Source organism: Ixodes scapularis, unplaced genomic scaffold, assembly GCF_016920785.2.
Source record: "Ixodes scapularis isolate PalLabHiFi unplaced genomic scaffold, ASM1692078v2 PGA_scaffold13__105_contigs__length_92229423, whole genome shotgun sequence".
Taxonomy (NCBI): domain Eukaryota; kingdom Metazoa; phylum Arthropoda; class Arachnida; order Ixodida; family Ixodidae; genus Ixodes; species Ixodes scapularis.
In genome coordinates, this window is record NW_024609839.1 from 30,068,709 (window position 1) to 30,096,559 (window position 27,851).

At 47.8% G+C, this 27,851-nt stretch overlaps 1 protein-coding gene across 1 annotated transcript in view; it reads left to right on the forward strand.

Annotated features, from left to right (window-relative positions):
• LOC115327354 (ficolin-1-like) overlaps positions 1 to 23,706 on the forward strand; it is an 82,931-nt gene extending 59,225 nt beyond the window's left edge. The window contains exon 5 of the mRNA XM_040207280.1: positions 23,399 to 23,706. Within this exon, the coding sequence (XP_040063214.1) occupies positions 23,399 to 23,706 (308 nt within the window). The remainder of the gene's footprint in view (positions 1 to 23,398) is intronic.
• Positions 23,707 to 27,851: the final 4,145 nt, after the last annotated feature.

The window sequence follows — 27,851 nt, forward strand, 5'->3', positions numbered from 1 at the left end:
CTGACTTTTAAACAGGACCTAAATTTTTTCTTGTGACGAGATTGGCCAGCAGAGGGCAAGCCAGGGTCTTTACGTACTTAACACGGCACCGAGATCATCTTCCGGTGAACACTGGGTTCTTTTTTTCATATCTCCAAAGGACAATTCGATTAGTTATTTTGACAGTTTTGGTATGATTACAATACACGAAGAATTTTACGACTTTATTGGAAATGTTTCCAGCTTCTTCTTCAACAAAAAGAGAATTCAAGGATTCAAGCCAAATACGTGTGGACTTTACTGTCTATACGTCGGCGCTCTCCTGTGTTGTGGTGTACCACACCGCGAATGCACCAAGACGTTCTCGCCAACCGATCATCGATGGAACGATCGCTTGATATCTGTACTTGTGCGGAAACAATTTCCATCTCCCAAGTTAGAGCTATCCTGCTGCAGCGTTTTGTAATCTCTTTTCAGTCAAATAAAAACAAACACAAAAAGTAAAGCATGAATCGTTTTATTGCATGCATTCATACGCATTGAAAAATGTATACATAAAAAACAGACATGAATACACACTTACAATATAAAATAATATAAGAATACATTAACATAATGACATTTTATCGTGGGGCAACATCTCAAGAGTCTGATAGAAAAAAAAAACAATTTTGAAATAATAAAAATTACAGTGTCGGAATAACATTTTTATCGAGTACATAGGGTGGGGGGCGACATCTCCAAGATTTGAAACATATCATTACTCCCTTCCTCCCAAAAGAAAAAAAAATACACTGCCGCAATTACATCTTTACAAAATACACTGTTTGTTTGCCAGTTCCTTCGGCAAAGTGAAACTTTGACATCCGACCGTCTGGGGAACGAAACGTCCAACTGTGATGCTACATTGCTGGATGGCGACGAGCGCGAAACCCGACCCACGTTCCTGATACTGCTCTAGACGGGCGTTTATCTCGCCGCAGGCAAGCTGCAGGGCGCTGGCGATGTTACCCTCGGCCCAGATCGTGTGAACGAAAGAGTGAAAGTAATGCACGCTAAAGTCGAATTCGCCTTCGGAGTTAAGTCGTGTCAGTTCTGCGGTTAACGTGATAAAAAACGCAGCGGCATTCCGTAATGTCTAAACACGTTGGACATTGCATCTGAGTGATGACGGAACACTGTAGAGACGTCGTGAGCCTCGTCGTCGCGCTCGTGCAACTGCATATCATAGCGCATTGTAAAGTTTCGGAAAGCACAGAGGCCTTCACAAAATGGAACGCAATCTTGATAGGGAACATTATGTACTAGAGCCAGATGAACTTGTAATGCCTCTGCGCTGAAATATTGTTGCCTCTCCCGTACGTTACACAAATGACAGGCTACCATTTCCGAGAAATAAAATAAAAGACACCTAAATGTCCTACTTCGAGAAGACAATGATGGGTGACCGTCCGTCGCCCTTGCTTTTCTGCAGAACAAATCCCGGCATGTGACGCATACTTTCAAGCTCTTCGTCACTGAGCTCTGAAAAGCGTTTAGGCAAAAATATCTTGACAATGTCATCTGGCAGCTGGAGGGATACGAAGACGGACGGCCCGTAACGTGTGTCCAAACGCCCAATGCCTAACACAGGCAGATTGACATCAGACGGAATCAGATCCATCTTAACAAAGTTTGACGGCGATTCCAAGGAGTTAAGCTTGTCCAGGAGGTTCTCCATCATTGCGTCGGCGGTGGCGGCAGTGGGCTCCTGTAATAAAACTGTATGTTAAAAAACAAAATAAACGCGTTTATATATTTTTTCCCCTCACCTCACGCGTAGTGGCACGCTCTGAAGAAACGGTGGACGTCCGTCAGTTTTATAGCAACCTGTTTACGAAACGATTGGCACCGCGAGACGTGTCTGGAAGTGACAGCCAGAACAATCGCGAATTGGACACCGTGCATCGTATTAGGTTTCTGTTGTTTTCGCTCTTCGCTTTAAAGCAATCTGTTTACGATCTGACAAACGGCTGCGCGTGTTAAGTGGGAATTCGACACCAGGGTCGGTTGCTTCTGAGTTTATGGTTATGATAAGCCAGCGCGAGGAAGCTGGCGGGTCGTCTCATCGTGTATTTTTATAAGGAAAGTGGTAAATGTATTTGGGGTATATAGAAAGGTGTAGATACACTGCCTTTCACATTTGCAAACCGGCCGTCATGACGGTCGTTCTCAATAAATTCCAATTTGAGACGCCCGCGTCAGTAACAATGATTGGTTCTTTGAAATCAGGCAAAAGCACGTATATTCGTAAATTGTTGCATTATAAAAAGGAAATGTTTGATAAGAAGTTGGACGTCATTTTCTACGTGTACGTTATTTAAAAATCACCCGGACGCTGTGTTCACTAAGGACATTCCACAAAATTTGGATCCCGAAACAAACTCGCTAATTATTTTCGACGACTTTCTCTCGAATAGGACAAAACTGAAGGAGATATGCGAGTATTTCATAGGCGCTGCTCAGCACTATAACGCCTCCGTCATTTTCATTGATCAGAACATGTTTCACCAATATTCATACTTTCGAACAATCAGCTTAAATTCTACGGCTCTAATAATATTCCGATCGGTGAGGATTGTCGATCAACTCCAGGTACTATCTCGACAGCTCTTTGGAGGGAAGAGAGGGCCATGTCCCTCCGCGTATATATTCGGACGCGTGTAAAACACCATTCAGTTACATCCTGATCGACCTGTCGCAAACTTGCCCCGATAATTTCCGCGTGAGAACAAGGATCTTGCCGGACGAGGGACCAGAAGTCGTCTATGACACTTCCTCATGAATCGTTTGAAGGGACATGCACGGTTTTTGCACCTCTTGTCCAAAGCTAAATCGTCTAGAGAAAGAGAAGTCCTTCTTCGTGACGTCAAAAAGGGACATCTAAACATCATTCGCGAAATTCGCTTAAACCTTTGCACAGGAAACGTTCCACTCACACCAATCATAAAAAAGAAGGTAAAGAGGTTTGTACCCCTCAGAAGATCATTGGAAAACCGAAAGAAAGGTCACGAGAATATAAAAAGGGTATTGATACAGAAAGGAGGCTTTTTACCTTTGATCCTTCCGGCTCTCTTGGGTCTGTTATCCACGCTCGGAGGAAGAGCTATTGCCAAGGCCATCGGAGTGTGAAAATGAAGAAATACCGTCTCATACCTTACAAAGAAGAGCATATTCCTGATATTTTAAGACAAGACGGGGAAGCGGATGACGTCAAACTGAAAAAAATCATTCAGACGCTTCATAAAAGTTTACGTCCGTACAATCCGGATATTAACAACGTCATGCATCAGAAAACGATTCCCTTTACGAGAGATCAAATGTCGCAGACGTATGATGTCACGGAAGATCGCGACATCGATGGAGTCGTCAATATTTTGAGCAAAACTTTGTGGTTCTCCTTAGGGCCACTGCCTTTGGGAGTACCACGTTCACGGCGAGACGCTCTACCGCGAAGCGGGTTCGTACTCGCGTGGCATGCTGCTCATTGAGCGCAAACAGACACCAGTCACGTTGGTAACGGTGATAAACTCTGTTTATTTACAATGAAACAAATAACAAGAACACAGCGGCTATAAGCGGGTGAACGCCGTCGGTGTGGAGATCGCCCACGGCCGAACGGTCGTTCACAACGGTACAAAGGACGGGGTAAACGCTCACCGGTGCGCCGGAAGGTTCCCCGTGGTCGCCGCCGCCGAATCCCAGGAAGAAGACAGCGGAGATACTGCTGTCCGCTGGTTTTAAGATAACGGCGGGGGCGAAGTGGCCAATCAAGGAGCGACACGTCGATCTCTTTTGTGCGGGGGTTCGTTACGGAAATCGCCCCAAAGGGGGAGAGGAAGAAGCCACTCACAGTGGTAGGCAGCGCCACCTCTGGCTACGCCAGCGCGTCCACCACGGCGCGCCAAAACACTGACGCGACAGAATGCCGAGGGATCACAATCCTCACAACTTATAGGGTAAAAAGGTCGATCACTTCTAAATTTGTTAAAACCGGTGATTGCATGGGACCCACACCCGTTAGAGATTATAATTGACGAGAAGCCTCTCCATGAGTCAAATAACATTGATAGGGTTTCTTATCTAATTTCGCGAGCGAAAGAGATGCCAGTTCCCATTCATTTCGAACGTGTCGCGACACTATTGGTCAGACAAAATCTGCCGACGACCATCGTAAACTACGATCGCTTTAAAGGAAGAGTGGTCAAAGCAGGATCGACCAGTCGACCAGGATCCTCCTCTCCGAACATTTCGCCGAAGCGTTCCTCGGAGCAGCAAGAATCATCATCATCGCAGCACTCACCTTCGACCTTCGCTGTTGCTGCTGCAGATGCCTGTGCTGCTCCTGTTCCACTGACATCTAAACGAGTGCTCGATAAGGCATGGAATATATTTTAGACGAAGATGACTTCAACGACGAGCTAATTTTTTCCTCATTTCCTCCGCATCAAAGAAAGAAGGTTCAGGGGCTCTTGGAGAGCATTTCGTCGGTGATTGCCTACACCCCGGATGAAAAGTTGGTTGTTCACGGAAAGAGGATCGAGGAATCCAACATAATCGATCTACTACGCTACGAGCTCTACAATAGACAACCTTCCTGGGTGAGAGGTGCAGTTTCCGCCGTAATTAATAACTTCCTGGACCTGTCAGCCTTTCGCGCTCAGTCTTACCGGCGGAAGTCGAGATGCCGTCGTCAGAGAAGGAAAGCAAAGCGGTCTACTACAGAGCAGCCCATCCCGCACCCTTCGGTGGAGTCAATAGACTTGCCAGACATACGGGACGAAGAACGGCGGAAAAGTTTTTAGGGGGATCCGGCGCTTACACCTTGTTTAGGGAAACCAAACACCCTCGTCTATACCGCAAAACGCTGTCCCTGGGACTTCGAGACGTCTATCAGGCGGAGCTTGTGGAAATCCAAAAACTTGCCAAATATAATGATGGAAAAAGATACATTTTGTTTGTGATCGATACGTTTTCTCGATTTCTCTCCACCGTTCCGATCGCTCGAAAGACGGGAGAAGAGTTCGTGAGAGCACTTAAAATCGTCTTTCGTAGGATGAAGAAAAGTAGGCTTTTATGCACGGACCACGGCCGTGAGTTTTACGGGAAATTAGTCGTGTCATATCTGAATAAAAAGGGAGTTAAATTGTATTCTGTGTTTTCAAAGCAAAAGGCTTTCATAGTAGAACGCGTGCAAAAAACCATTATGAGTCGGATCTATAAATACTTTGAGTATGCAAGAACGAGGCGGTTAATAGAGATCCTTCCTAAAATCGTAAAATCTTACAACCACAGCTAACACAGAACGCTGGGTGCTCGACCCATCGACGTCACCGAAAAGAATCAGACAGATTTCTTTCTTCATCTTTTCTCTCCTCCGTCGGGAGCACCCATGTCCGCATATCCGTCGAGGACCATGCCCGCATATCCAAAGAACGACACCTTTTTTTAAAAAAGTACAAACAGTCCTTCACAGATGAGGTATTTATCGTCGACAGAATCCGACTAGGTATTCCCACAACATATTACCTCGTCGACATGGTGAGAAAAGAGCTCGTTCTCGGTTCCTTCTACGAAGCTGAGTTGCAACGTGCTTCCAACCCCGAAAACAAGGCCTGGATCATCGAGAAAATTTTGAGAAAACGACGTGCGCCTGATCTTCAATACCTTGTGAAATGGAGAGGCTATTATTCCTCTCACAACAGTTGGGTTAGGGCAGGTGATTTCGAAAACTAAACAAAATAAAAAAAAAATATATGTATACGATGTTGTTCTTCACACTGCAATGAGTCCTTTCAATAGACTCTGCAGATTTGTTTGAGACACACACACGCGTATAGTGTTTATTACTCTTTATTCAAAAAGTCCAAGAGACGCAATGTTGCCTCGTGATCTAAATTTATCCCATACATCGAGGGTTTACCACCGAACACTCGTCTAATTTGATACACATTGAATGGACATCGACGAAGATACATCGACTCACTTATAGTGCAAGTGTCTTCGCACTGTAGGCCATGTTTCCGCAAGACATGAACGTCGGCCTCGTGAAGACATTGTTTTAGGTTGCGAGTCTGCTTTTTGTCCAAGTTTACGCCAATTTTCTCGGGATAGTACACTTTCATCCAGGCACATATTGCCAAAACAGAGTCTGAACATCGATGAACTTTGATGTCTTCCGTCAAACTTGTCTCGAGTGTGCAGTGGCCGTAAGGGTTTGGTTGAGACGTGGCAAGTCCAAAGACAATAATGTAGATGATTGGCAAGGAAAGCACGATGGCAGCTATTTGATGCATGGCGATCGGTCGTGTCACTTCCATAACTAATGTGCGGGGTCTTTATGGAAAAGATATATATATATATATAAAGAGAGAAATGCCTTAGGCTGATGGGTGTGGCAACACCGCAAAAATGACGCGATTAGCCGCACGACTCGCGACATTTCTTGTGGGAATACCACCGACCACACTACACATGGCGCCATCCAGCGGCGTGTCCCCACACTTTCCCACGAGTAAACGAGGTAGGCGGGGAGTACGCTGATTGGTGTGGCGACGGCGACCTCAAGCGCCACCTTGTGGAAGCATCACCAACTATAAACTAAACTTGACAAAGCATAACAGAGCGGCGAACCCTAGCACTACCCCCGATTGCACACAAAGTCTAAGTATGGAATATTCACTTCCCTTAGTAACGCAAAGGTACCGCGTTAAGAAAAAAAAAAAAAAAAAAGGCGCAGAGGTATTGCGTCGGGCTACTGAACGAACGGTCGCTGGTTCAAAACCGGCCCCGCTGAAAGTATTTTAAAAGCCTTTTTCGGAGTAATTAAAATTCGTGGTTGTCACGTGACAACTGCGTGGCACTGATCGTCTATCGGCCGATGATCGATCATCGGTCGATAATAAATTTATTGATCAATTATCGATTATCGAAAATCAAAATTTTTTTTTCAGATATCAGAGGCCGGATTGTCAAAGCAAACTTACGACAAAAAAAAATGCGTACGACAACTTTGAGAGAAAATCCGTATTCTCGAAACAAAATTGTCGTAACTTTTGCGCAGGTTACGACAAGATCCTACGACAGCTCCGAAGCTGTCTTACGCACTTTCTACGATCAAATTAGCATGGCCGACAACGTCGCTCAGTTGCTCGGTCGCGACGACCCAGCGGACATTTATTTTTCTACCTGCTCTTCTTGCGCGTCCTGACTTCTAGCAGCAAGAAAAAAAAATGAAGAAGTACTTGAAACCGACCACGACGAACATGAACGCTGGATCCACAGACACCCGGAAAAGGCAACAAAGGTGACGATCCCACCGACCAAGCGAGCTCGGCAAAATATATAGGCCTAGCAGGCACTCCGACCCGTTCCGGCGCAGCATTGCTCAGACGGTCCTTGGCCAAGACCGTCTGCCCACGACCGGCTGGCTTGCTGAATGGAATATGCCCGCGCGACCCTTGTGAACCCTCCCCGTAAGAATAGTTCGATAGCTGACCTAAATTTCAGAGGTCAACCGATTCCCCTTATTATCTCGATCACCTTGTTTTCCGAGGCAGCGGTGACGAACGCTGTCGTCGAAAAGGTACTCCTCGATTCTATCTCCTTGTTTTGTGTGATATAGAGCTCAAATAAACGCCGTATGGATTACCTTCGCAACACGGTATGTACACTTTGTTATTAGTATGCCATTTTTAACTGTCGAGCTATATCAGTTTAGGGGAGCTACGCGATGCCGGTCCAACATTTCTTTGCCGAGTGTCACGTCAGTATCGAGTTGCAATCGTAGAAGATCGGTCCCGAAGCGCTTACCGAAACGCAGTCTGAATCCAGCACTTCGATCAAACGCACGCGTCCGCTCTGGGTGTGAACAGGTATTTGCGCGACTCTTGCTGACGCTCTCGTAGTTCAAACGTATCTTTTTTAACGTCGGCTCACTTCTGCATTTCCGAGGCCGCGAGAAACGCCGCGGCGGTTTGTTTCCATCTACGTCGCTTTGCAAACGACTGGAACGGGGCTTTTACCAACGATGACAGTTGTGTTGACTTCGTAGCGATCGACTTTGTAGCAGTCAACGAAGCTTTTATATCGTGTTAGCGTCGATATACCACTGCACTGACACGAACCCCTGACAAGCGGTGGTGGAAAGGCCGCCCGTGTTTATGAGAATCAGCTTGAACACTAAACATTTACACACAGACAGGACAGGACATACACACAGCTGTCTATCAACAAGCGGTTAGCCTGTGTTTGTTATTAAAAATCCACGTGCTCCGAACTATGCCTAGCTCTCTAATTGGTTGTTCGTTTTGCCGAAGACGCCGTTGCCATAGCAACAGCAACGGAAGTCATCGTTTCTCCGTAAGAGGTCGTAACTTTCCTCCTCTCACTTAAGAACGCGTTTGTGAATACCGTTCTCGCCTCATCTTACGATGATCGTAACTTTACGAACTTCGTAGCTAAGTTGTCGTAGGTAAGAGTTTTTTTATGAATCTGGCCTCAGAAACATCCGTTTCTGATATCTGAAAATTTTTTTTCTTTTCGTTTATCGAAACGAATATCTAAAGAAGATATCCGTTTCTGATATCTTCTTTAGATATCTAGTCTTGTGCGAATAGGGGATTTTGAATTCGAAGCGAATAGTGGTTTTGGCCGAATATTTTTTATTCGAATATCTAATAGTTTTTCCACGCCTTTCACTACCACTAAGGTAGCAATTTGGGCCGGTTGGTTCATGATCACCTAAAAGCACTAAAAAAACACAAGGACGAGGAAATAGACAGATCGCTTTTGTCTCTCTACTTCCTCGTCCTTCTGTTTTTTTTCGCGCTTTTCTAGGTGCTTTCACTGCCATTGCATAATGCTTAGACGAAAACCCAGCTAAACCTGTGAAGGTTGTTCCACTTGTTCATTTATAAGCTAAGTTTAATCTATCTATATTTATGAACTGTGACCTCAGAAGGTCTGTTGTTTTGGGGTGGCAATTAAACGACGGATTTGACATAAAATGAATCCTTCAAAGATGGCCAACTATACCTGATTCAGGGAATTTACAAATCTTGCTATATAAAATATTCTTTCTTTAATCTAGAGTTAGAAAAGAATGAATCGCGCATGATGAACACAGGTTGTAAGGGCATCTCTGCCGGACATGGTGTACTCTTGCATAACAGATTAATTTTGAAATTTTTACTACAATGTAGATATACACACTCACAAAGTTTCTATTTATTTTCAGATAGAGTCGGCACGGGTGCACCATCCCGCTTTAAATATATGCTTTTCTTCCAAGCCCGCAATAACGATATTCACTTTTTCAAGTGTTTATCGCGGCGGGTTACCCCGTTGAGTGCGCTTCTTACCGAGCGCTGATGTAATGCAGAAAAGCAACACCCGCGGAGCTTGCTTCCGCGGGTATTGCTTCCCCGCAGTGCACTGTGGCTTGATAAGAAGCGCACTCAACGGGGCAAACCCGCCGCAATCAACACTTCGAAAAACGCGAATAGTGCAGTTCTTCTCGAAGCGAATATCGAATAGTGCATTATTCGTAACCACTATTCGAAATTTCGAATATTCGCACAACCCTACAGATATCAGAAACATCCGTTTCTGATATCTGAATAGGTTAGGATAGGATAGGATTGGCTAATTGGCCGGTCGCGACTTCTACGTCAGACCCAGCGGCGGGCGCGCAGTTAGCCATTTAGATATCCGAATAGATAGGATCGATGTGAGAAATAGACACCCACATAACCCGCATATCGATTCCATAGATAGTATCGATGTCAGAGACCGGACACCCCGATATCGGAAACATATCGGGAACATACCGTTATGGAAACGCATGTTTTAGTATTGATTGATTATTGGGCTGATCGTGTACACTTTTACTACTACTCTGGCCAATGCCCATGCCCTGTCATTGGTCCCTGGGATGGGAGAGAGGGAAGAGGCCCCGCCCTGCGGCTCTGTGATTGGTCGGGCTGGCCCCGCCCCCTTAATAAACAAGGGGCGGGGCCAGCCCCCTTGTTTATTTCCTGTTCCATTGTCTATCACAATAATACTACTTTCCTGCAATTTAGTGTTCTGGAAAATTCGAGAACCCTGTTGGGGCTCGTTCCAAGTCCGAATGTTCTACGCCTCGAACCTTCTACGCCGATTATTCCAGAAGCCCACGCGTGTACATAAGGGGCTTCGCATGGCGAGCCAGAGTCAGTTTCGCAGCGTTCGATCTTGCTGCCTTGCCGCTTTCGACGCCCGCGACGCTCTGTTGTTAACTTTCTTTTTCGTTTTATATTTGAGCACAAGTTCGCCCCATTAAACGTTTCAGTTTCCCCAGTTATTCTTTGTTTCATTTGTTCATTCGTGACAATATTGTCACGAATGACAGTTGATGAGGCGATGAAAACTGAAGCAAACTAAACGCGGTGAGGTGAACTTGTGACCAAAACCATTGCCTCCTGTATACTCTCAAAGCCTGAAACCTCGACGGCAGAGCCATACAGTGCCCGGTCGCAGATTTGGGGCGCGAGGATCTAGTTGCACAGAGCATCAGAGATATTTCTCGGGGAACCTGGACGTCAGCGCTAAGCATTTGCAGCGGCGAGGACAGGAAACACACTTTTTCGTTCAGCAGAAGTCTGTTTCGGCGTCTCGCCGCAGCGGGGTGCCACTCACGTAGGTCTCCACTCATCCGTTGTTTGCCGCTGCACCTCTTCCATTTCGGCGGCGCTTCTCGTGGCGATTTGCCAGGCTTTGTCAGTATATAGAAGTCTTCGCCAAAACAAAATATAAAAATGCTAGATTCGCAGGCGTCGAATTGCGGCGAAACGGCAGGCTCGAACTGTGCGGCGAGACCAACTCCGCTCTCCATGTGGAGTCAATTCTGTACCCACGTCGGTTTCTGGATTATTCGGCGTAGAAGGTTCGGCGCGTAGAACCATAGCCTCTTCTATATTGACAAAGCCTGACAGATCACCATGAGACGCGGCCGCCGAAAGTGAAAAGGTAGAGCGGAAGACAACGAATGAGAGGAGAGTCATGTAATGTCCACCCCGGTGTGGCGAGACTCCAAAACTCACTTGTCCCGAGCGCTGGAATGTCCGCTCTTGGTCCTCGCGTTCCTCGCGCGTCCTCGCCGCTGCAAAAGCTGTGCTCCCACTATCAGCTTCCCCGTGAAATGCTCTGTGCTACCAGATCCTCGCGCTCCAAATCTGCGACCGGGTGCTCTATGGCTCCGTCGTCCAACTGTAAGGCTTTGTCAGTATAGAGGAGGTTATGGTAGAACATTTGTACCTCGATCAGACGACAAGGCTCTCGAACTTACGAGGGTACTAAATTGAAAGAATAAATAAACGACGCGTCGCTCTCACGAATCGAACGCGGGACCTCCGCAGGAATGCCAAGCACGGTAACCACTCGGCCACGCACGAACTCGCGCGGCGACGCGCTGGCCAATTTTGAACCATGCATTAATTTTTGCTTTGCGGTTGATGAAGCAACCAGGCGCTGCCCCTGACGCCCGTTACGCGTATACATAAGGTTTGTGATCTTTTCTAAACAATAAAGAGACCAGGGTTCATTGGACACAAGTATGTGTCAACAATCAGTCCAGCTGTATATAGGTAGTGTAGCACAAGACTGCCAAGACAATTAGCTTTTTGTTTAAATTGTAGAACTTTTTGTTTGTTTTGGGGACACAGGAGAAGAAGGGGGAAGGCTTACTAGGGAGCCTGGAGCCGCACTTGGTCCCACGAAGAGCCGGAGTTTGGCCACACCTTTGCCATGATGTTAACTCTTGGCTGCTGATTCTTTCCAGCTTTTGTTTACCATTTAGTTCAACTTTAGACATCCGTAGTGACTGGTATAGTTGAAGCCCCAGCCCGATTTTGGACATAAATTATTGACACTTTAGGTTTTTTTTGAACTAGCCAGACTAAACGCCTTTTATGAATACCCAGGCTTTAGCCTTCCCATCATGATATTCATTATCTCTCGATTTAGATTAGCAATAGAGAAAGCAGCAAATAAAACCTGTGCAATAACCAACATTCAAATTTTCCCGCATTCTCCAGCAATGTGATGTCCAACGAGGTAGAGGGGCTTAGAGCGATAAACCGGGGTTCCGGTCTGCACGCGAAAGTGACCCCCATAAGGCGGCTGCCATTGTACGCAAATTTGAACCCTCGTCACATGACCAAACTAAATACGTGACGTCACAGGAAAGATGGCAGCGCCCATGCAGCGGCTGGCCCCAGCTGGGCCGGAGCTTGTCGGATTCTTTGTTGGTTGTCGTTCGTCTCGGCGAGTTGATTTCAGACGCGGAAGCCGTCATATGAGGCCGGTCGAAAACAACTCCAGAGTTCAGCGTGGTGTCCGACGTAGGTATAACGTGAAAATACGGAGGAACGGTGTGCATTTCGCTAGTGACCGATATTGCCAAGAAGGAGACAATCGGCCTTACGTTGCTCGGACCTCGGATTGATTCGGATACCGCTAGGATAAAATTTAAGCCGAAGTTCCTGTGCTCTGGATGACCATCGGAATCTTCGAGGTCTGCGGTGAGGCATGTGCAATATATCTGGACACACAGTTTAGCGACGGAAATTGCGTGAGTCGTGCTTGGCAGTGGGCAATCGTGGTGCCGCTTCGTGCAAATACCCGAAGGCTCACTTTGGTTGTGCGGCACACCGGAGACCTGCCTTGAAGCTGTTAGTTACCGTGCTGTGCTAAATGATGTTGTGTGTCTTTCCAAATTATTCCGGCGTAGATGTGCACTTTCACGGAGCACAGGTGTCTCGGCGTACCGAAGAGCTGCCTTCAATCTGGTAGTTCCTGTACCATGCTTTACGTGATGCTGTGCTGCTTCCCAAATTGCTCCGGCGTAAACGTGCACTTTCATGAAGCACAAGTGTTGCAGTTGATATTGATTCCGCTGGTCTGTCGCACGCTTCGTCGACATAAAAGTTTCATCAATTGCAAGCCGTATGGACATTCCATTGCGAGCGTTACCTACCCAGTCCACGCATTCACGCCGCTTTGCGACAACAGTTTGCAGCGGCTCATAACCAGAAAAGTGGTCCCACGACAGTCGTCAAACCCCGAGGGAGAGAATTTTTTCGGACAGAATGCCACTAAACCAATGTAGCTTCTTTAGTGGTCAGGGTAGTCTCTCTTCTGTCAGTTTTGTTATATTTTCACGGGTGCTTGCTCCAGTCCTATCTTCTATCAATATTTACTATTCTCGAAAGTTCCAGGCCATGTTCAGCTGTCATCGTATGTTCTGGTGGAGATGTTGGGTACTTTACCCATAGCCCTTCACTCTGTGCACCTTGGTGGCTCTTCAGCCGAGTTGCCCGATAACGGGACACGGGTGGCGGACTATCCCGCGTCTTAAACCCTTGGCGAGCCGTGAACCAATAACTATCCCGATCCCGGCAGAAAGACCGCAAGACGAGCAAGTACCACAAGGACGAACCTCGAAAATACACCACGAAGAACCTGAAATCTGAGTCGGTCACTGCTGCCAGCAGGAACCACCGGAATTCGGTCGTTTCCGAAAAAAATCCGAAGCTGACTAAGCCAACAATAACAAATTTGTAGCAGTGAACCGCGTCCACTCCCACCATTGTTTGTATGCCCGTCGCACCTCACACTCCGACGCCCTTTCACGCATGGTATATGAAGGTGTCGAGGGCTGGATTGAACAATATGACCGTGTTGCCCGCCACAGTGGGTGGACAGACAACCAGCTCCTGCAGAACCTCTACTTCTTGTGGAAGAAACTGTCAGGCACTTGTTTGAGAACCACAAATCCTCCTCAACGTCATGGGAAGTTTGCAAGATCAAGCTGAAGTGCACGTTCATCAGCCAACAATGACGAGAGAGCCGAATTCCTGATTCCGTCCAGAACACGACCCCAACAAGAGCGTCGCTGCCTTCGTGGAAGATGTTTTGTGCCTCATCGAGCACCCACGCCAACCCTGGTGCTACAGAAGACGAGAAGATAAGAATCCCAAGCCCCTCAGGTTAGGGACAGCCCCTTTGGCAGCCTTGTCCGCAACCCCACGACAACAGTCGAAGGGTTCGTATCACCGAGACTTCCAACATTGAATGTACGCTGCAGGCCGAGCCTGCCACTATCAACAACTCCCCGGCGTCTCGACACTCGAGTCATCCAGCTGCAACTTCGACGCCAGACTCCGAGGCATCTGTAACATCAACCACATTGTTGTCCGGGAGGATATCAGGAAGCTACTTTCTGCCATCAGTTGCCTAGCTTTTATTTTGATTGCTGAGATTGTTTCGGAACAAGTTCGACAGGCATTTCAACTGAAAACTTCTTCAAGCAAAGAGGCATCTGACCAGGGTTGTAAAAGTTACTTAAAAAATGTACCTAAGATACAGTTACAGTAACTCTCACGAAAAGGAACTCAGGTACGCACTTAGGCGCTTGCTTAAAGATGTACCTAGGTACAGGTACAGTTACTTTAAAGATACTGTCTTTATTTATATTCCCCAAATTTGTAAAAATATATTGGAAGTAGAGCTCCTTATCCTAAGGATACACTAAAAAACGAGTTCGATAAATGCGCTTTATTGGTGTCATTGCGATGTACACATCGGTGTTGAGTCCTCACGTGCCTTGTCCCCACGCTCCAATTGGTTCACCGAGGCCACAGCTTCTATTGTTTACCATGTCACACCGAAACCGCCAAAACTCGCTTATTGACTTTCCTGGTCTCAGAGCCGGTGCTGACGCCGACGGGCCCAGAAGACGTCGGCCGCATGAAGAGATCGGCCGCATGAAGAGAGATTAGGTGCATATGCACCTAATCTTTGGGACGACGAGCGAAAGGCTTCAAGCTTCCTCGTTTTATTTTTTCTTTCGTTAATCAGTAGAAAAAAGTGAAAGCCGTTTACCACTCCCTGTAACGCCGAATTGGAGCGCAGCTCTTGAGGAGGAGGAGGGGAGGGTACTGAGGGCCACGTGCTCTCGGGGGGGGGGGGGGGGTCACGTGACCTCCCCGAGGGCACGTGACCTTGGTGGGGTCACGTGGGGGCAAACACGTGCCCCCCTCAGAGGTCACGTGACCTCGGGGTGTCACGTGACTCCCCGGGTCACGTGACCAAAATTTTTCCGCTAGATTTAGCGGGGAAATGTTTTCCGCTAGATTTAGCGGGGAAATTTTTCCGCTAGATTTAGCGGGGAAATGTTTTCCGCTAGATTTAGCGGGGAAATTTTTTCCGCTAAATTTAGCGGGGAAATCTTTTCCGCTAAATTTAGCGGGGAAAATTTATCCGCTAGATTTAGCGGGCAAATTTTTCCGCTAGATTTAGCGGGGAAATTTTTTCCGCTAGATTTAGCGGGGAAATTTTTTCCGCTAGATTTAGCGGGGAAATTTTTTCCGCTAGATTTAGCGGGGAAATTTTTCCGCTAGATTTAGCGGGGAAATTTTTTCCGCTAGATTTAGCGGGGAAATTTTTCCGCTAGGTTTAGCGGGGAAATTTACCCATAATGCACCGCGCGGTTACGCCGACGGCGACGGCGACGGCGACGCCGACGCCGACGGCGACGCCGACGCCGACGGCGACGCCGCTCAAGCCGGAAACAGGCGCCTAAGAGCTGCGCTCTAAAATTAGTTTTTAGAGCGCAGCTCTTAGGCGCCCGTTTCCGGCTTGAGCGGCGTCGGCGTCGCCGTCGGCGTAACCGCGCGGTGCATTATGGGTAAATTTTCCCGAAGGAACCCGAGGTCCTCCCGAGGTCCTCCCGAAGGAACCCGAGGTCCTTCGGGAGGACCTCGGAAGGACCTCGGGTTCCTTCGGGAGGACCTCGGAAGGACCTCGGGTTCCTTCGGGAGGGCTTCGGGAGGACCTCGGGCTCCTTCGGGAGGACCTCGGGTTCCTTCGGGAGGACCTAGGGGGAGGGGGTCACGTGACGATGACGTCATCAGTGATGATGACGATGACGACGCGGATGCCGATGACATCATCAGTGACGTTACTGATGACGTCATCAGTGACGATGACGATGGCGATGCGGATGCCAATGACTTCATCGGCATCCGCATCGTCATCGTCATCATCACTGATGACGTCATCGTCACGTGACCCCCCCAGGACCTCGGGTTCCTTCGGGAGGACCTCGGGTTTCTTCGGGAGGACCTCGGAAGGACCTCGGGTTCGTTCGGAAGGACCTCGGAAGGACCTCGGGTTCCTTCGGGAGGACCTCGGGAGGACCTCGGGCTCCTTCAGGAGGACCTCGGGAGGACCTCGGGTTCCTTCGGGAGGACCTAGGGGGGGGGTCACGTGACCTGGGGGTCACGTGACGATGACGATGCCGATGACGTCATCAGTGACGTCACTAATGACGTCAGCAGTCATGATGACGATGGCGATGCGGATGCCAATGACGTAATCGGCATCCGCGTCGTCATCGTCATCATCACTGATGACGTCATCGTCACGTGACCCCCAGGTCACGTGACCCTTCCCCCCGAGGTCACGTGATCTCCCAGGTCACGTGACCCCCCCCCTTCCGAGGTCAACTGATCCCCCCAGTATCCTTCCCTCCTCCTCCTCAATAGCTGCGCTCAAATTCGGCGTTACAGGGAGTTGTAAACAACGGCTTTAATTTTTTTGTAAAAGCATATGAACTCTGATTTTTTTTAGAGCGCAGCTCTTAGGGGCCCGTTTCCAGCCTGAGCGGCGTCGCCGTCGCCGTCGCCGTCGGCGTAACCGCGCGTTGCATGCAACTCAGAGGAGATGCAACAGGTTGCATGCAACCTGACATGCAGCAGGTTGCATGCAACCTGACATGCAGCAGCTCATAGGAGATGCAACAGGTTGCATGCAGCCTGAGATGCAGCAACTCAGAGGAGATGTAACAGGTTGCATGCAACCTGAGATGCAGCAACTCGATGAAGATGCAACAGGTTGCATGCAACCTGAGATGCAGCAACTCAGAGGAAATGCAACAGGTTGCATGCAACAGGTCATGTGACTCCTCAGGTCACGTGACCCCCCGGTCACGTGACCCTGAGGGGGTCACGTGACCACTCCGAGGTCACGTGACCCCCTCCCCCGAGGTCACGTGACCCCCCCCCCCCCGATGGCGTCATCGTCACTGATAACGTCACCGGCATCCGCATCGTCATCGTCATCATCGCTGATAGCGTCATCAGTGACGTCACTTATGACGTCACCGGCATCCGCATCGTCATCGTCATCATCACTGATGACGTCATCGGCATCCGCATCGTCATCGTCATCATCACTGATGACGTCATCGGTATCCGCATCGTCATCGTCACATGAGTGACGTCACTGATGACGTCATCAGTGACGTCACTGATGACGTCATTGGCATCGTCACGTGGCCCCCCAAGGTCACGTGACCCACCCACCCCCCTTACCCTTCCCTCCCCCTCCTCAAGAGCTGCGCTCAAATTCAGCGTTACAGGGAGTTGTAAACGGCTTTCACTTTTTTTTCGGAACTTTATTAGTTTTGATAACTGCAAAATTTAAGTCCGATTTATTGAGTGGAAACTGTAATATATAAGCAATGTTACATTGCTTTACGAATGTAATTATAATTTATTTGTAATTATATTTTATATTGTATTTATGGCAGAACAGTGCCATCACCAGGACAAAATACGGGCAACAGAAACTGCGCACATCGTTCAAGTTATCTCCTCTCTTGTATGGTAGTCAGAGGAGCAATTCAAGCACGCAATGAAGTCGATTTTGGTTTGAGACGAAGAAAGTAGGTTGCTATTTTCCCAAAACGGAGTTCCGAAGCGATTAAATAAGTTGGTGTCGCTAGAACGGCATCGCTAATTCGCCGTTCCCTCAAATGAACACCTACATTCACTAAAGTGTGTCGTTCGATGAAACATCATAGGCGGGGCTTCGTTCACTAAAACGTCGTTCGATCAAGTCAGTGCCTCCAATGCCGTACCCAACTCAATGTTAATCACTGCACATGGTAGTGGGTTAATACATCAAGATTTATAGTTTCTACCCTTTTGACGAAATTAATAGAAAAGTACCTGTAAAAAGTTGCTTCACTTAGTTACAAGTTACTGGGAAATGCACCTAAGATACAAATACAGATACCGAGAAATGAAAGTACCTAAGTTTGTACCTCAGGTACAACAAAAGTACCTAGATACCGATTTCCAGTTACTTGTACCTAGGTACTTTACAACCCTGCATCTGACGAACCGAGGGCGACTTATGCAACAAAGTCACGACGTCCACCACCGGCTACCAGTTAATATGCAATTGTAATTCAACGAAACACCCCAACGCCGAAGCATTCCCAATATCGGAAAGAACCACTGTAGGTTTTTGCTGAACAAAGTACACCGAGGAAAACGGAGGTGCTGCGAATGGTCGACCGAACACCACTCTGCTGCCACTGCATGAGGCCAACCATGTCTACTGGAGGTGCCGGTACCAATGAATTGGCCTGCAAGAGTTTGTGCCGAACGACCTTAGGCCACGTCTTGAGGAGCGTCTGCAGGACATTGAGGATTATCTTCCGTGACCTTTACTTCTGGTGCTGACATTACCCCGAGGCTCCTGATCCCCATTACCTCGACAGGAGGTAAGCAGGACAAAGCAGGTGAGCGGCAATGCAAGGACAGTTGATTTGGTCTTGGTTGTTGTCCAAGGACAATACCTAATAATTTACCGACATCATTTATCTGTGTCCATGCAATGAAGCACACAATTTCAAACTTCGACGGAGAATGAAACTGAGTGAATTAAAGAAATAGAAGGGTTGGTTGTTCTCATAAGTGGACGCCAAGCAACACCCGACTTCACTTTGCCACACGAGACTTACACAAGTTGCAGTGGTCGCGGGATGCAGAAAAAAAAAAATCTTCATTACAAAATGGAAGTGAAATGGCTTGGATAGCAAACAAACACTGTTGCCTGTTGCCAGCCATCAAGTCCACACTACAGCAAAAGGCACAGCCATTTAAGCACTACATGCCCGAGCTTGCTGCATTAACGCAGAGAACTACCACGAAACTTTGCTGACTAGAGGCCAGCTCTGCAGCTTCAGTGCATCAAATGTCAGTTGCCGCACACGGCGTAGGATCACAAGACGGCATATGTCGGTCAAAGCTGCCACTCGACCAAACTGAACACCGACGTGCCAGGAGCGTCATCCGACAACAAGGAGCACAGGTACTACGACTGGACGCCTGACACAAGGCTGTCGCAGAAAAAAACTTGTTATGGAACCATTTTCTAAGAATCAATAATTATGTAATTATGTGGAAATAAACATATTTGATACACTCATCAGATCAAGATATTTCCGCTCGCCTATACGCCTTCAGAGTCTCTACACAAAGAATTAAATTCACGGTATTTGCTGGACCTTTTGAGGACACCCGCATCTCTGACCCCTCAATATTAATTAATGGGACATACCAGACTGGCAGACTGGTTGCATTGGGCTGCACTCGTTCCACTTCTCCACGCATCCGAAAACCAACTCCAGTGATGTGAAAATGTTGTTTATTAATTTATTCCCTCCAAGGGCCTCTGTAGGTATTGCAGAGAGGATACTTAAAGCTACACACGTGATAACATCAAAGCACACGGACATTATTGAGCACAAACCAGGCCCAGCTACCGAAAATAAATATTACACTAGTAAGAAATAATTATTGCTGCAACTTGTTGAGTGCAAAAACAGACACACCTCTGAGCATCCAGTTTAATAGTATGGATGCATTGTTGTATAGCAGGACACTTCCTATACGTATGACACACTAGACCCTTTGCAGAACCCCATCAAGCAACACGACTGTCGCCATTTTTTTCGGCGTAAAGCACACGAATGGGCCCCAGTCCACGTCGAATGCTAATGCAGCATTCCAGTCCAATAGGTGCTGAGCCGAGTTCACAGTGATGGCGGACATAACATTCTTGTCGAACAAATGCCCAAAGTATGAAAGCCTGGGGTAATTAGAATAGTAGCTAGTGTAATTCGTTTCATCACAATTTAGCAAACGGCAAAGGCTACAGTCTCGGTGAGCCAATTTGCACGTTGGAGAGAGGCACATGACAACATGTCATTCAGAGTGCTCGTCTGCACAGATTTGTCACACACCTTCGCTCCGTGTCTCCCCGTACGAAAATGTCAGATGGGACCGGTCCCAGTTCGGGTCCGCGGAGTTTTGGACTTCTGGACAGTTCCGATCAGCGCGATTCTGGGCGTAACCAGTCGAATCCAGTGAGACGCAACGCACTGGATGGAATCGCACGGTGATCGGTGAATCTGATCCGCTCCCCTTGTTCCAGTAGGGTCTGCTCCCAGCCAGCGGCTCCCAGCCAGCGGGCGCGCATACTGTGGGCGCGCATATGCGTGACTGGAGGAGGGGAGGGAGGGGGGGATGGCGGAGAACTTTCGCCACTTTCGCGGTCTCTCGCGTGTCACGTGTTAGGGACAGGCGCCTCCGCTGCATCCCCTACATGGGCGCTGCGAGCGGGCGTTCTCCGCGCGCGCGCCCGGCTTTGTCTGCGAGTCAGTTTAGTTTTGTTCTTCGCGCTCGTTGCATGGTCGGTCGGCGCTCGACCGGCGTCGACGTTCGCGCTGCGGGCGCACGGACACTGACGCGCCCATCGTTGCCCTGGATGGATACCTACTGACCTCGGCTTTGCATCTTTATTCAGTATGAAGCTGCCGACCCATTGCACTTTGGCTCGGCATCTGGATGCGCTTGGCGCTGGTGTGCTTCGTGACAGGACAACTCGGATACCGCTTGCCCGCCGGAACTTCCCGATGGACTCCATCACTGGATACTGTGCTTGTGCGTGCTGTGTGTGTGTGTGTTCCGTGCACCGTGTTTGGCGACGACGCGCGCCTTGCATTCATTGTCTGTTGCAGTCAGCGGCAGCGCTTCGACAGTTTCGGTTCTTCTCCGCTCCCGTCGGACTGCCGGCCGGCGGCGACGTTCACGCTGCGGGCGCACGGATACTGACGCGCCCATCGTTGCCCTGGATGGATACCCACTGACTTCGGCTTTGAATCTTTATATAGTATGAAGCTGCCGACCCATTGCAGTTTGGCTCGGCACCTGGTTGCGCTGGTGTGCTTGGTGACAATACTTGGGCAACTTGGATACCGCTTGCCCGCCGGAACTTCCCGACGCACTCAACACTGGATACTGTGCTTGTGCGTGCTGTGTGTGTGTGTTCCGTGCGCTGTTTAATGACGACGCGACGACGCCTGGACGACCGTGTGCGCCGCCATAATTACCGCTGCGCTCACCACTGGACTCTACAGAAGTCTTCCGTACGATGCCCTAAGCCGTTACAAGCGAGAGATCGTCGCGATTTCAGACCCACTCCGCCTGGGTCTGAAATCACGACGATCTCTCGGTTGTAACGGCTAAGGGCATAACACGAAATTCTTTTGTAGAGTCCAGTGGTGAGCGCAGAGGGAATTCCGGCGGTGCAACGGTCCTGGGTTTAAAAATGGGACTGGAACTGCGCGGTTCCAGGCTGGATACAGGCTGGTGCCCCAATTTTGGGTCTAGGCGGAACCGGCATTTTTCATTCCGGCCTGAATCTGACATTTTCGTACGGGTCTGATTGGCTCGAGGGGGCTTTGGCGGTTTTCCTTTTCCAAGTTACAATAATAAGAAGTATATGCAGCCCACACTTTTCAAAAAAGTCTATTGAAGAGACCGAAAGGAATGGTCAACATTTTTCAACAAGGCTGCTCTTCAGGCAAGGGATGAACACATATGTGAATAATCTTATCCAGGTAATTAGAACAAGTATGCTCTTGGTGAAAAAAAAAGTATTGCTGCAATAAATTTTACAAAAGAAAAGAAGTGCAGTTAATCCATGCATACACCAAAACAGTTGTTCTTATAGCAAGTCGAAAAGCTTTGAAGCAGGTATCTGCAACAATTTGTTCATCCCCACATTCAATAAAACGCCATCCTCGTTGCTGGAAATGAGTGTGCACTTCACACTCACAAAAAAAGGAAGAAAATCGATCAAATGTAGAATCACCGATTAGCACAAAAGGTTAAAGATCGCAGGAGTTTCCTCGCAAAAAGTTGCTATGGTTATTCGCTGACGCAGGGCTGAAACAACTTCCTCTAGGCCCTAACGCGACGTACACCTTTCGCTTCGATTCTCAGACATTCCAACCTTCAAACGAAGCTAGAAAAATGCGAATATTCCATGCCTGCAGTTATATCGTAAAATTGTTAATAAGTGCAAAACCTAAGGGTCGCAGGAGCTTCCTCGCTAAAAGGTGCTGTGATTATGCAGTTACCTCGGGCTGAAACAAATTCCCCTCGGCCCTACATCCGACGCATACATTTCGCGTCGATTTTCAGACATTCCAACGTTCAAACAAAGCTAAGAGAATGCGAAAAGTTTATGCTAACTAAGCACTCAAAATTCTATCGATCCTCGAACAGATCCCAAATCCGAGCACGGGTACGGCGATACGGCTGATGCTTTCGCACAGGTGTTAATACCCAGATGATCCAGAGCGATCTTGCGCAAAAAGGGTATAAGTCTCAATCCTTCATATTTTCACATTATACCTGCGTCAGCGCGCTCGAAAAAGCGCGAATCCGTCGGAAAGCCGCTGCACATCACGGCTACCGCGCACCAAACAAGCTCGCATCCGCCAGCTCTGGGCGCTGCCGTCTTACCTATGACGTCACGGCTCTTAATAGGTCACGTGACGAGTAGTCACTTTTGCGTAAAACATGGCGGCAACCGGGGGGGTGCCACTTCCGAACTTAAGGTTTATCACTCTAAGCCCCTCTACCTCGTTGGTGATGTCACATGCTTTATTACTTGAAAGTCGAGCAGACAGCCTAAAAAGACAGTAATTTAAGTGTCTGTTGTTTTTCATTTGCCGATGTGAGCTTCCCCGGAATTCATTCCACAGCACCAGACAGGAAAAAACTGTGCTGCCCCCATTCAACAACAATGTATGAATGGCTGGTTGATAACGGCTGCGCCTTCGTAACGGGCGGTAGCTTGCTCCACCTAGCGTCAAGTTTTTGACGGCACGTTTTCAGTATTGCCAGTGTCACTGTGAAGCCTTTCAGCCCGAAGTTTATAATTCAAGAGCTCCACAAAAAGTATTGTGACATGTAATTTAGGTTATTAATTCGGCTGTGTCAATTAATGTGTTAAACTAATTTTGAGGCAAATCAGTTTGGAAGTGAATAAGTGCATTTTGCCTCCACTGACACAGTAAAATGTTTCTAGATGTTTTTCTTTAAGAGAACATATTACTGTATATTTGCGGCTTGCGAGTATGTTATAGTGCAAGATCCTTCAACACCGTTGCTTGGTTCCTGCTGGTTTTTGGCAGGCAAAAAATACGACTCGTTGTCCGGCCACAACAGATCCGTCTTCACCATCAAGGAGAGCTCTAAGGCCAATCCCGACCGAGGCTCCTGCTTCACTGAAAAGGAACTTCTAAGTGGTGGCTGGTGGTTCAAGGATTGCAATCGGGCAAATCTTAATGGACGTAAATTTGGCCTTTCAACATTAAAGAAGCCCGGTATTACCTGGATGATAGATGGCGAAGCCGATTCCTACTCTTACATCTACCACAAAGTGGAGATGCAGATCAGGGACGCCGACTATGGTTTCTGCACGGGCTCTCAAAAATCTTAACCTATCTTATTTCTGATCCCCGCTTCGGTGCAAAAAAGCACTAAATCGCGGGGAAGTTTCTATTTACTGTATGCTCCATGAAGTTCTGAATTTTTTAATTCTCTCTGCGAACTTTGGAAATAAAATATTCATAGAGCAAAGCTCCCTTGTCGTGGCTCTCCCAACTATACCGCCAAGGTCTGACTCTAAAGCGGCAGTCTCACTTCTTATACATCTTACAAAAGACAGTCTGCAGTCACGGTCTGAGGCCTTCCTTGTATATGAGGGTCCCGTCACACTGGCGAAATAAAAACCGTTCTTAGACATGTTAAAAACATGCGTATGCACGAGGCAAATACGCTTGAAACATGATTGAGGCGTGACCGCAGATTATTCGGTCATCAGGTCTGCGGCCCGTGTTTATTGTATGATGCATGAGCAGTCTGAGAGCGGCTTACATTCACCAACTGCGCACCATTGGCGCCGACTTAGTCGAAGCCAAATGAGCATCGTTCCGAATTACGGAAACGACAGTTGTGTTTAGGCAGCGGCCTCTTGAGCCGTATATGTCTGCGCTGTGAAAGAACGACTTGGTCGTTGCTGAACGACTTGCGAGGCCTGGCTGGTAAGTAACGCGATGCTGAACGCTCATTCGCCGCTCACATGTAACCCTAACGGTCCGAACCAACAGACGCCCGAGTTTCAGAACTCATAGTCATCTTGTTTAAAAGTTGTAAGCGATTGCGGAAATTCCCAACAGGAAAATGGCGGCCGACGGAGCTCTCGAATGCGTGGAGCTGAAAAGCGGCAGTTACCGAGAAATGGCGGCAACGGGATCCATCTTACGGCGGAAGTTTCAGGAAATCACGTTGCTTTTTGTTTAAGAGTATAAACTTGGCCTAAGTAATAATGCATTACTAACAGAAAAAGAAGAAAAAAAAAAAAAAACAGCGCGAAAACTTATGAAGCACAGAAAGGAGTAGACACGTCAAGCGTCTACTCATTCTACCTGTCCTTCCTCATTTTTTTTTTTGCGCCGATTTTCGATCTTAACTTTTGAATGAAAAAAGGTAAGTTCTGAAACGTTGGCATTTGGTTCGCTGTAGCTCGGACGCCTAGCGATACATCTGGGCGTAGAATGAGCGTTCGGCGATGTAAAGTTCATTTATGCGCTTAAAAAAAAGCAGCGTCCATAAGGGGGGGGGGGGGGGGGGGGGGTGGGGGGGGGGGAGGGGGGAGGGATATTTTTGTCTTTCGAAACAATGATGCAAGTCAAGTATCAACGTCATCAGCAGCGCCGCCGTTTCCTCTTTTGTCTTGGTCACAGTTCTTTTTTATTCTCCGCGACGTGGGAGTTTTTCATTGCATCGATCGTCTCTTTATTTCACTTCGTACTAGAACATTTCCGCCTCCTCACATAGGATATTCTTTTCCAGCCAGTCCGGTCCTGCTGCCAGTTCTTCCATGAAATCAGAACAGTTTCCTCCCGACAGAACATGACGTTGAAAAATTAGTATAATTGATCGCAAGGGTCAGCGATTCATTTATTCATTCAGTTATCTACATCGCCCTTATCAGGGCAATACTGCAGGAGGAAGGCGATACAAAAAATACATATAAAATATAAAGTATACAATGAAAATATGTCTATGATTCGAAAAAAAGTTCAAATGACTTTAGGTATAAAAATAATGACTTTACAGAAAATTCACAAGAAAACAACAAATCGGCAAGCTCACCAGCAATCAAATTCACAAATTGACAGTTACCCGAAAAAGAAGCTCTGGGGAACCGAGAGAAAAAAAAAGAAAGCCGTTTACAATTCCCTGTAACGCCCGTTAGAGCGCAGCTCTTGAGGAGGAAGATGGAAGCGTACTGAGGGATAGGTGACTCCTTGAGGTCACGTGACCTCAAGGGGGTCACGTGACCAGGGGGTCACGTGACCAGGGGGTCACTTGAGCTCAAGGGGGTCACGTGACTTCAGGGGGTCACGTGACCTCAAGGGTGTCACGTGACTTCAGGAGGTCGCGTGACCACTGGGGGGTCACGTGACCTCGGGGGGTCACGTGACCTGGTTGGGTCTCGTGACCTCGGGGGGGGGGGTCACGTGACCTCGCGGTTACGCCAACGGCGACGCCAACGGCGACGCCAACGGCGACGCCGACGGCGACGCCGACGCCGCTCAAGCCGGAAACGGGCCCCTAAGAGCTGCGCTCTAAAAAATGCGAAGTTGGCGAGAAGACAGAAGACAGCAAAAAGGCTAATCCATTCATGTGCACTTCTCCGAAAAAAAAAATGTCCTATGGTGCATTCTATGAATGAGTTCAAAGCAGTTTTTAATTCATTAGAAGAAATCTAAAACTACATCTTCATATGCGAGCTAATATCGTCATGGCTTAATTATTTAATGACCGAGTAAATATCACCGCGTTCATCTTATTTTTCCCTCCGATACTGATATGAGAACGTTACACTGCGTAGTATGGTATTGAAATATAGAGGTGCACGATGAATTTCCTAAAATCTCATTTTAGCCCGTTTTTGACAAATGAGAAAGTTGTAAAAACAATAATGAAAAATTTAAAACAAAATAATATTAAAAAACCTTCTCGTCCACTTTTTTATTCTAATATTTAGCTTCGGCGTAAAAGTATCAGCCACTTACGCTAACATCGAATAAAAAAAGTGGGATGCACCTGGCAATAATTACTCGGTATTTATCCAATAATATAATTAACCCAAGAACCCAGATAACATTCCCCAAGTGGGGATTCTAGGGCCTGCCCTAGAATCCCCAAGAACGCAGATAACATTGTCCCAGAAAAAAAAAATCATATACGAATGTTAAATCGAAATTAAACTTTTGACTACGGCGTGTGCGCACGCTCAACACCGACAGCAGCGCCACCGCAGTGGCATGACGTCACAGAGTTTAGTTAGTCTATACACGAGGTGCGCTCGGTAATGCTCCGAACCAGAACCCTCGCTCAGATGACAAGAAACCCAATGTCTACAAACGCGTCAAAATTTCACCTTTTTTTTAGCGCCGTAAAATGCCCTGTAACTGTGTTACATCTCTCTAGAGATGAGTTGATTTAGGATTTTTTTTATTATGATTCTCAGCAAGTTTCTAATTGAAACACTGTGTTTATTTCACTACTTAAAAAGTTTATGAGTGAATTTTGGTCAAATATTTTGCTAATTAGTGTAGGGGTATTCAGTGGACGCCATATTTGAGCGCGATGCTTAGAGCGCATGCTCAGAACGAGCTCACATTAAAGGCTGCTAAGACAGGCAGTCTTGATGGTGCGGAACTGACGTTGCCGAAGGGCTGTGGGAGCTGGCCGTCAGCAGGCGCGCAGCAGTCGCAGACACAGCTGTGGCCGCCATTGAATACGCGCGATGTTTTTTTGTAATCTGTAGGCCCGTTTGCCTCGAAGCCGGTTAACTTTAACCGCGGTAAAAAGTTAACCGCATTTCTCTACGAGGGGGGATTTTAGGTCACGCGACCGGCAGAGCAAGGATGGCGGGAAAACATGACGGCGCCCCTGCGAGCGAGCGTCGCTCGCTTTGGAACTAATATGTCGTAGTAGCAGTAATATCGGGCGCGTTAGTCAGCTATGAATGGTGCAGGAGGCGTTCGCTTTTCCTTACCTCACTTAAATCGCGAAGCATGAGCAATGACATTGCCAAACTTTTGAGATAGTCTTTCGACTCTTGCTAAACCTACGCCTAAATGGTCGCGGTTATTGTGGGCATGGCAACATCTTTGAAATACTCTATAGACGCTTTCAACACGCGCCAGATTGAACCGCCATAGCCGACCTTCTCTTGTCGTATCGAGATGCCGAGCCACTGAAGCGGGCGTTGACGAGTTTCCACAAGGGCCTATGCTGGGGACAAGGAAACAGTAACACTTATACCCCTGTCAGACGGGCTAGTTTAGTGTCACTACAAGCGAGTGCACTTTAGAGTGCCTACATGTCTGTCTGTCTCAGGGTGAAGACATCCATTGTTACCCTGAATGTGCCAGCGCGTGACGTTCTCGCGCACTTGGTGCGTGACTTGGGCGGTAAAATGGCGTCTATGCGTTAGCCAAAGCTACGCGCTCGTGCTGAGTGATACCGGATTGCGCGCACTTCAAAATGCATAGAAAGAACGATTGG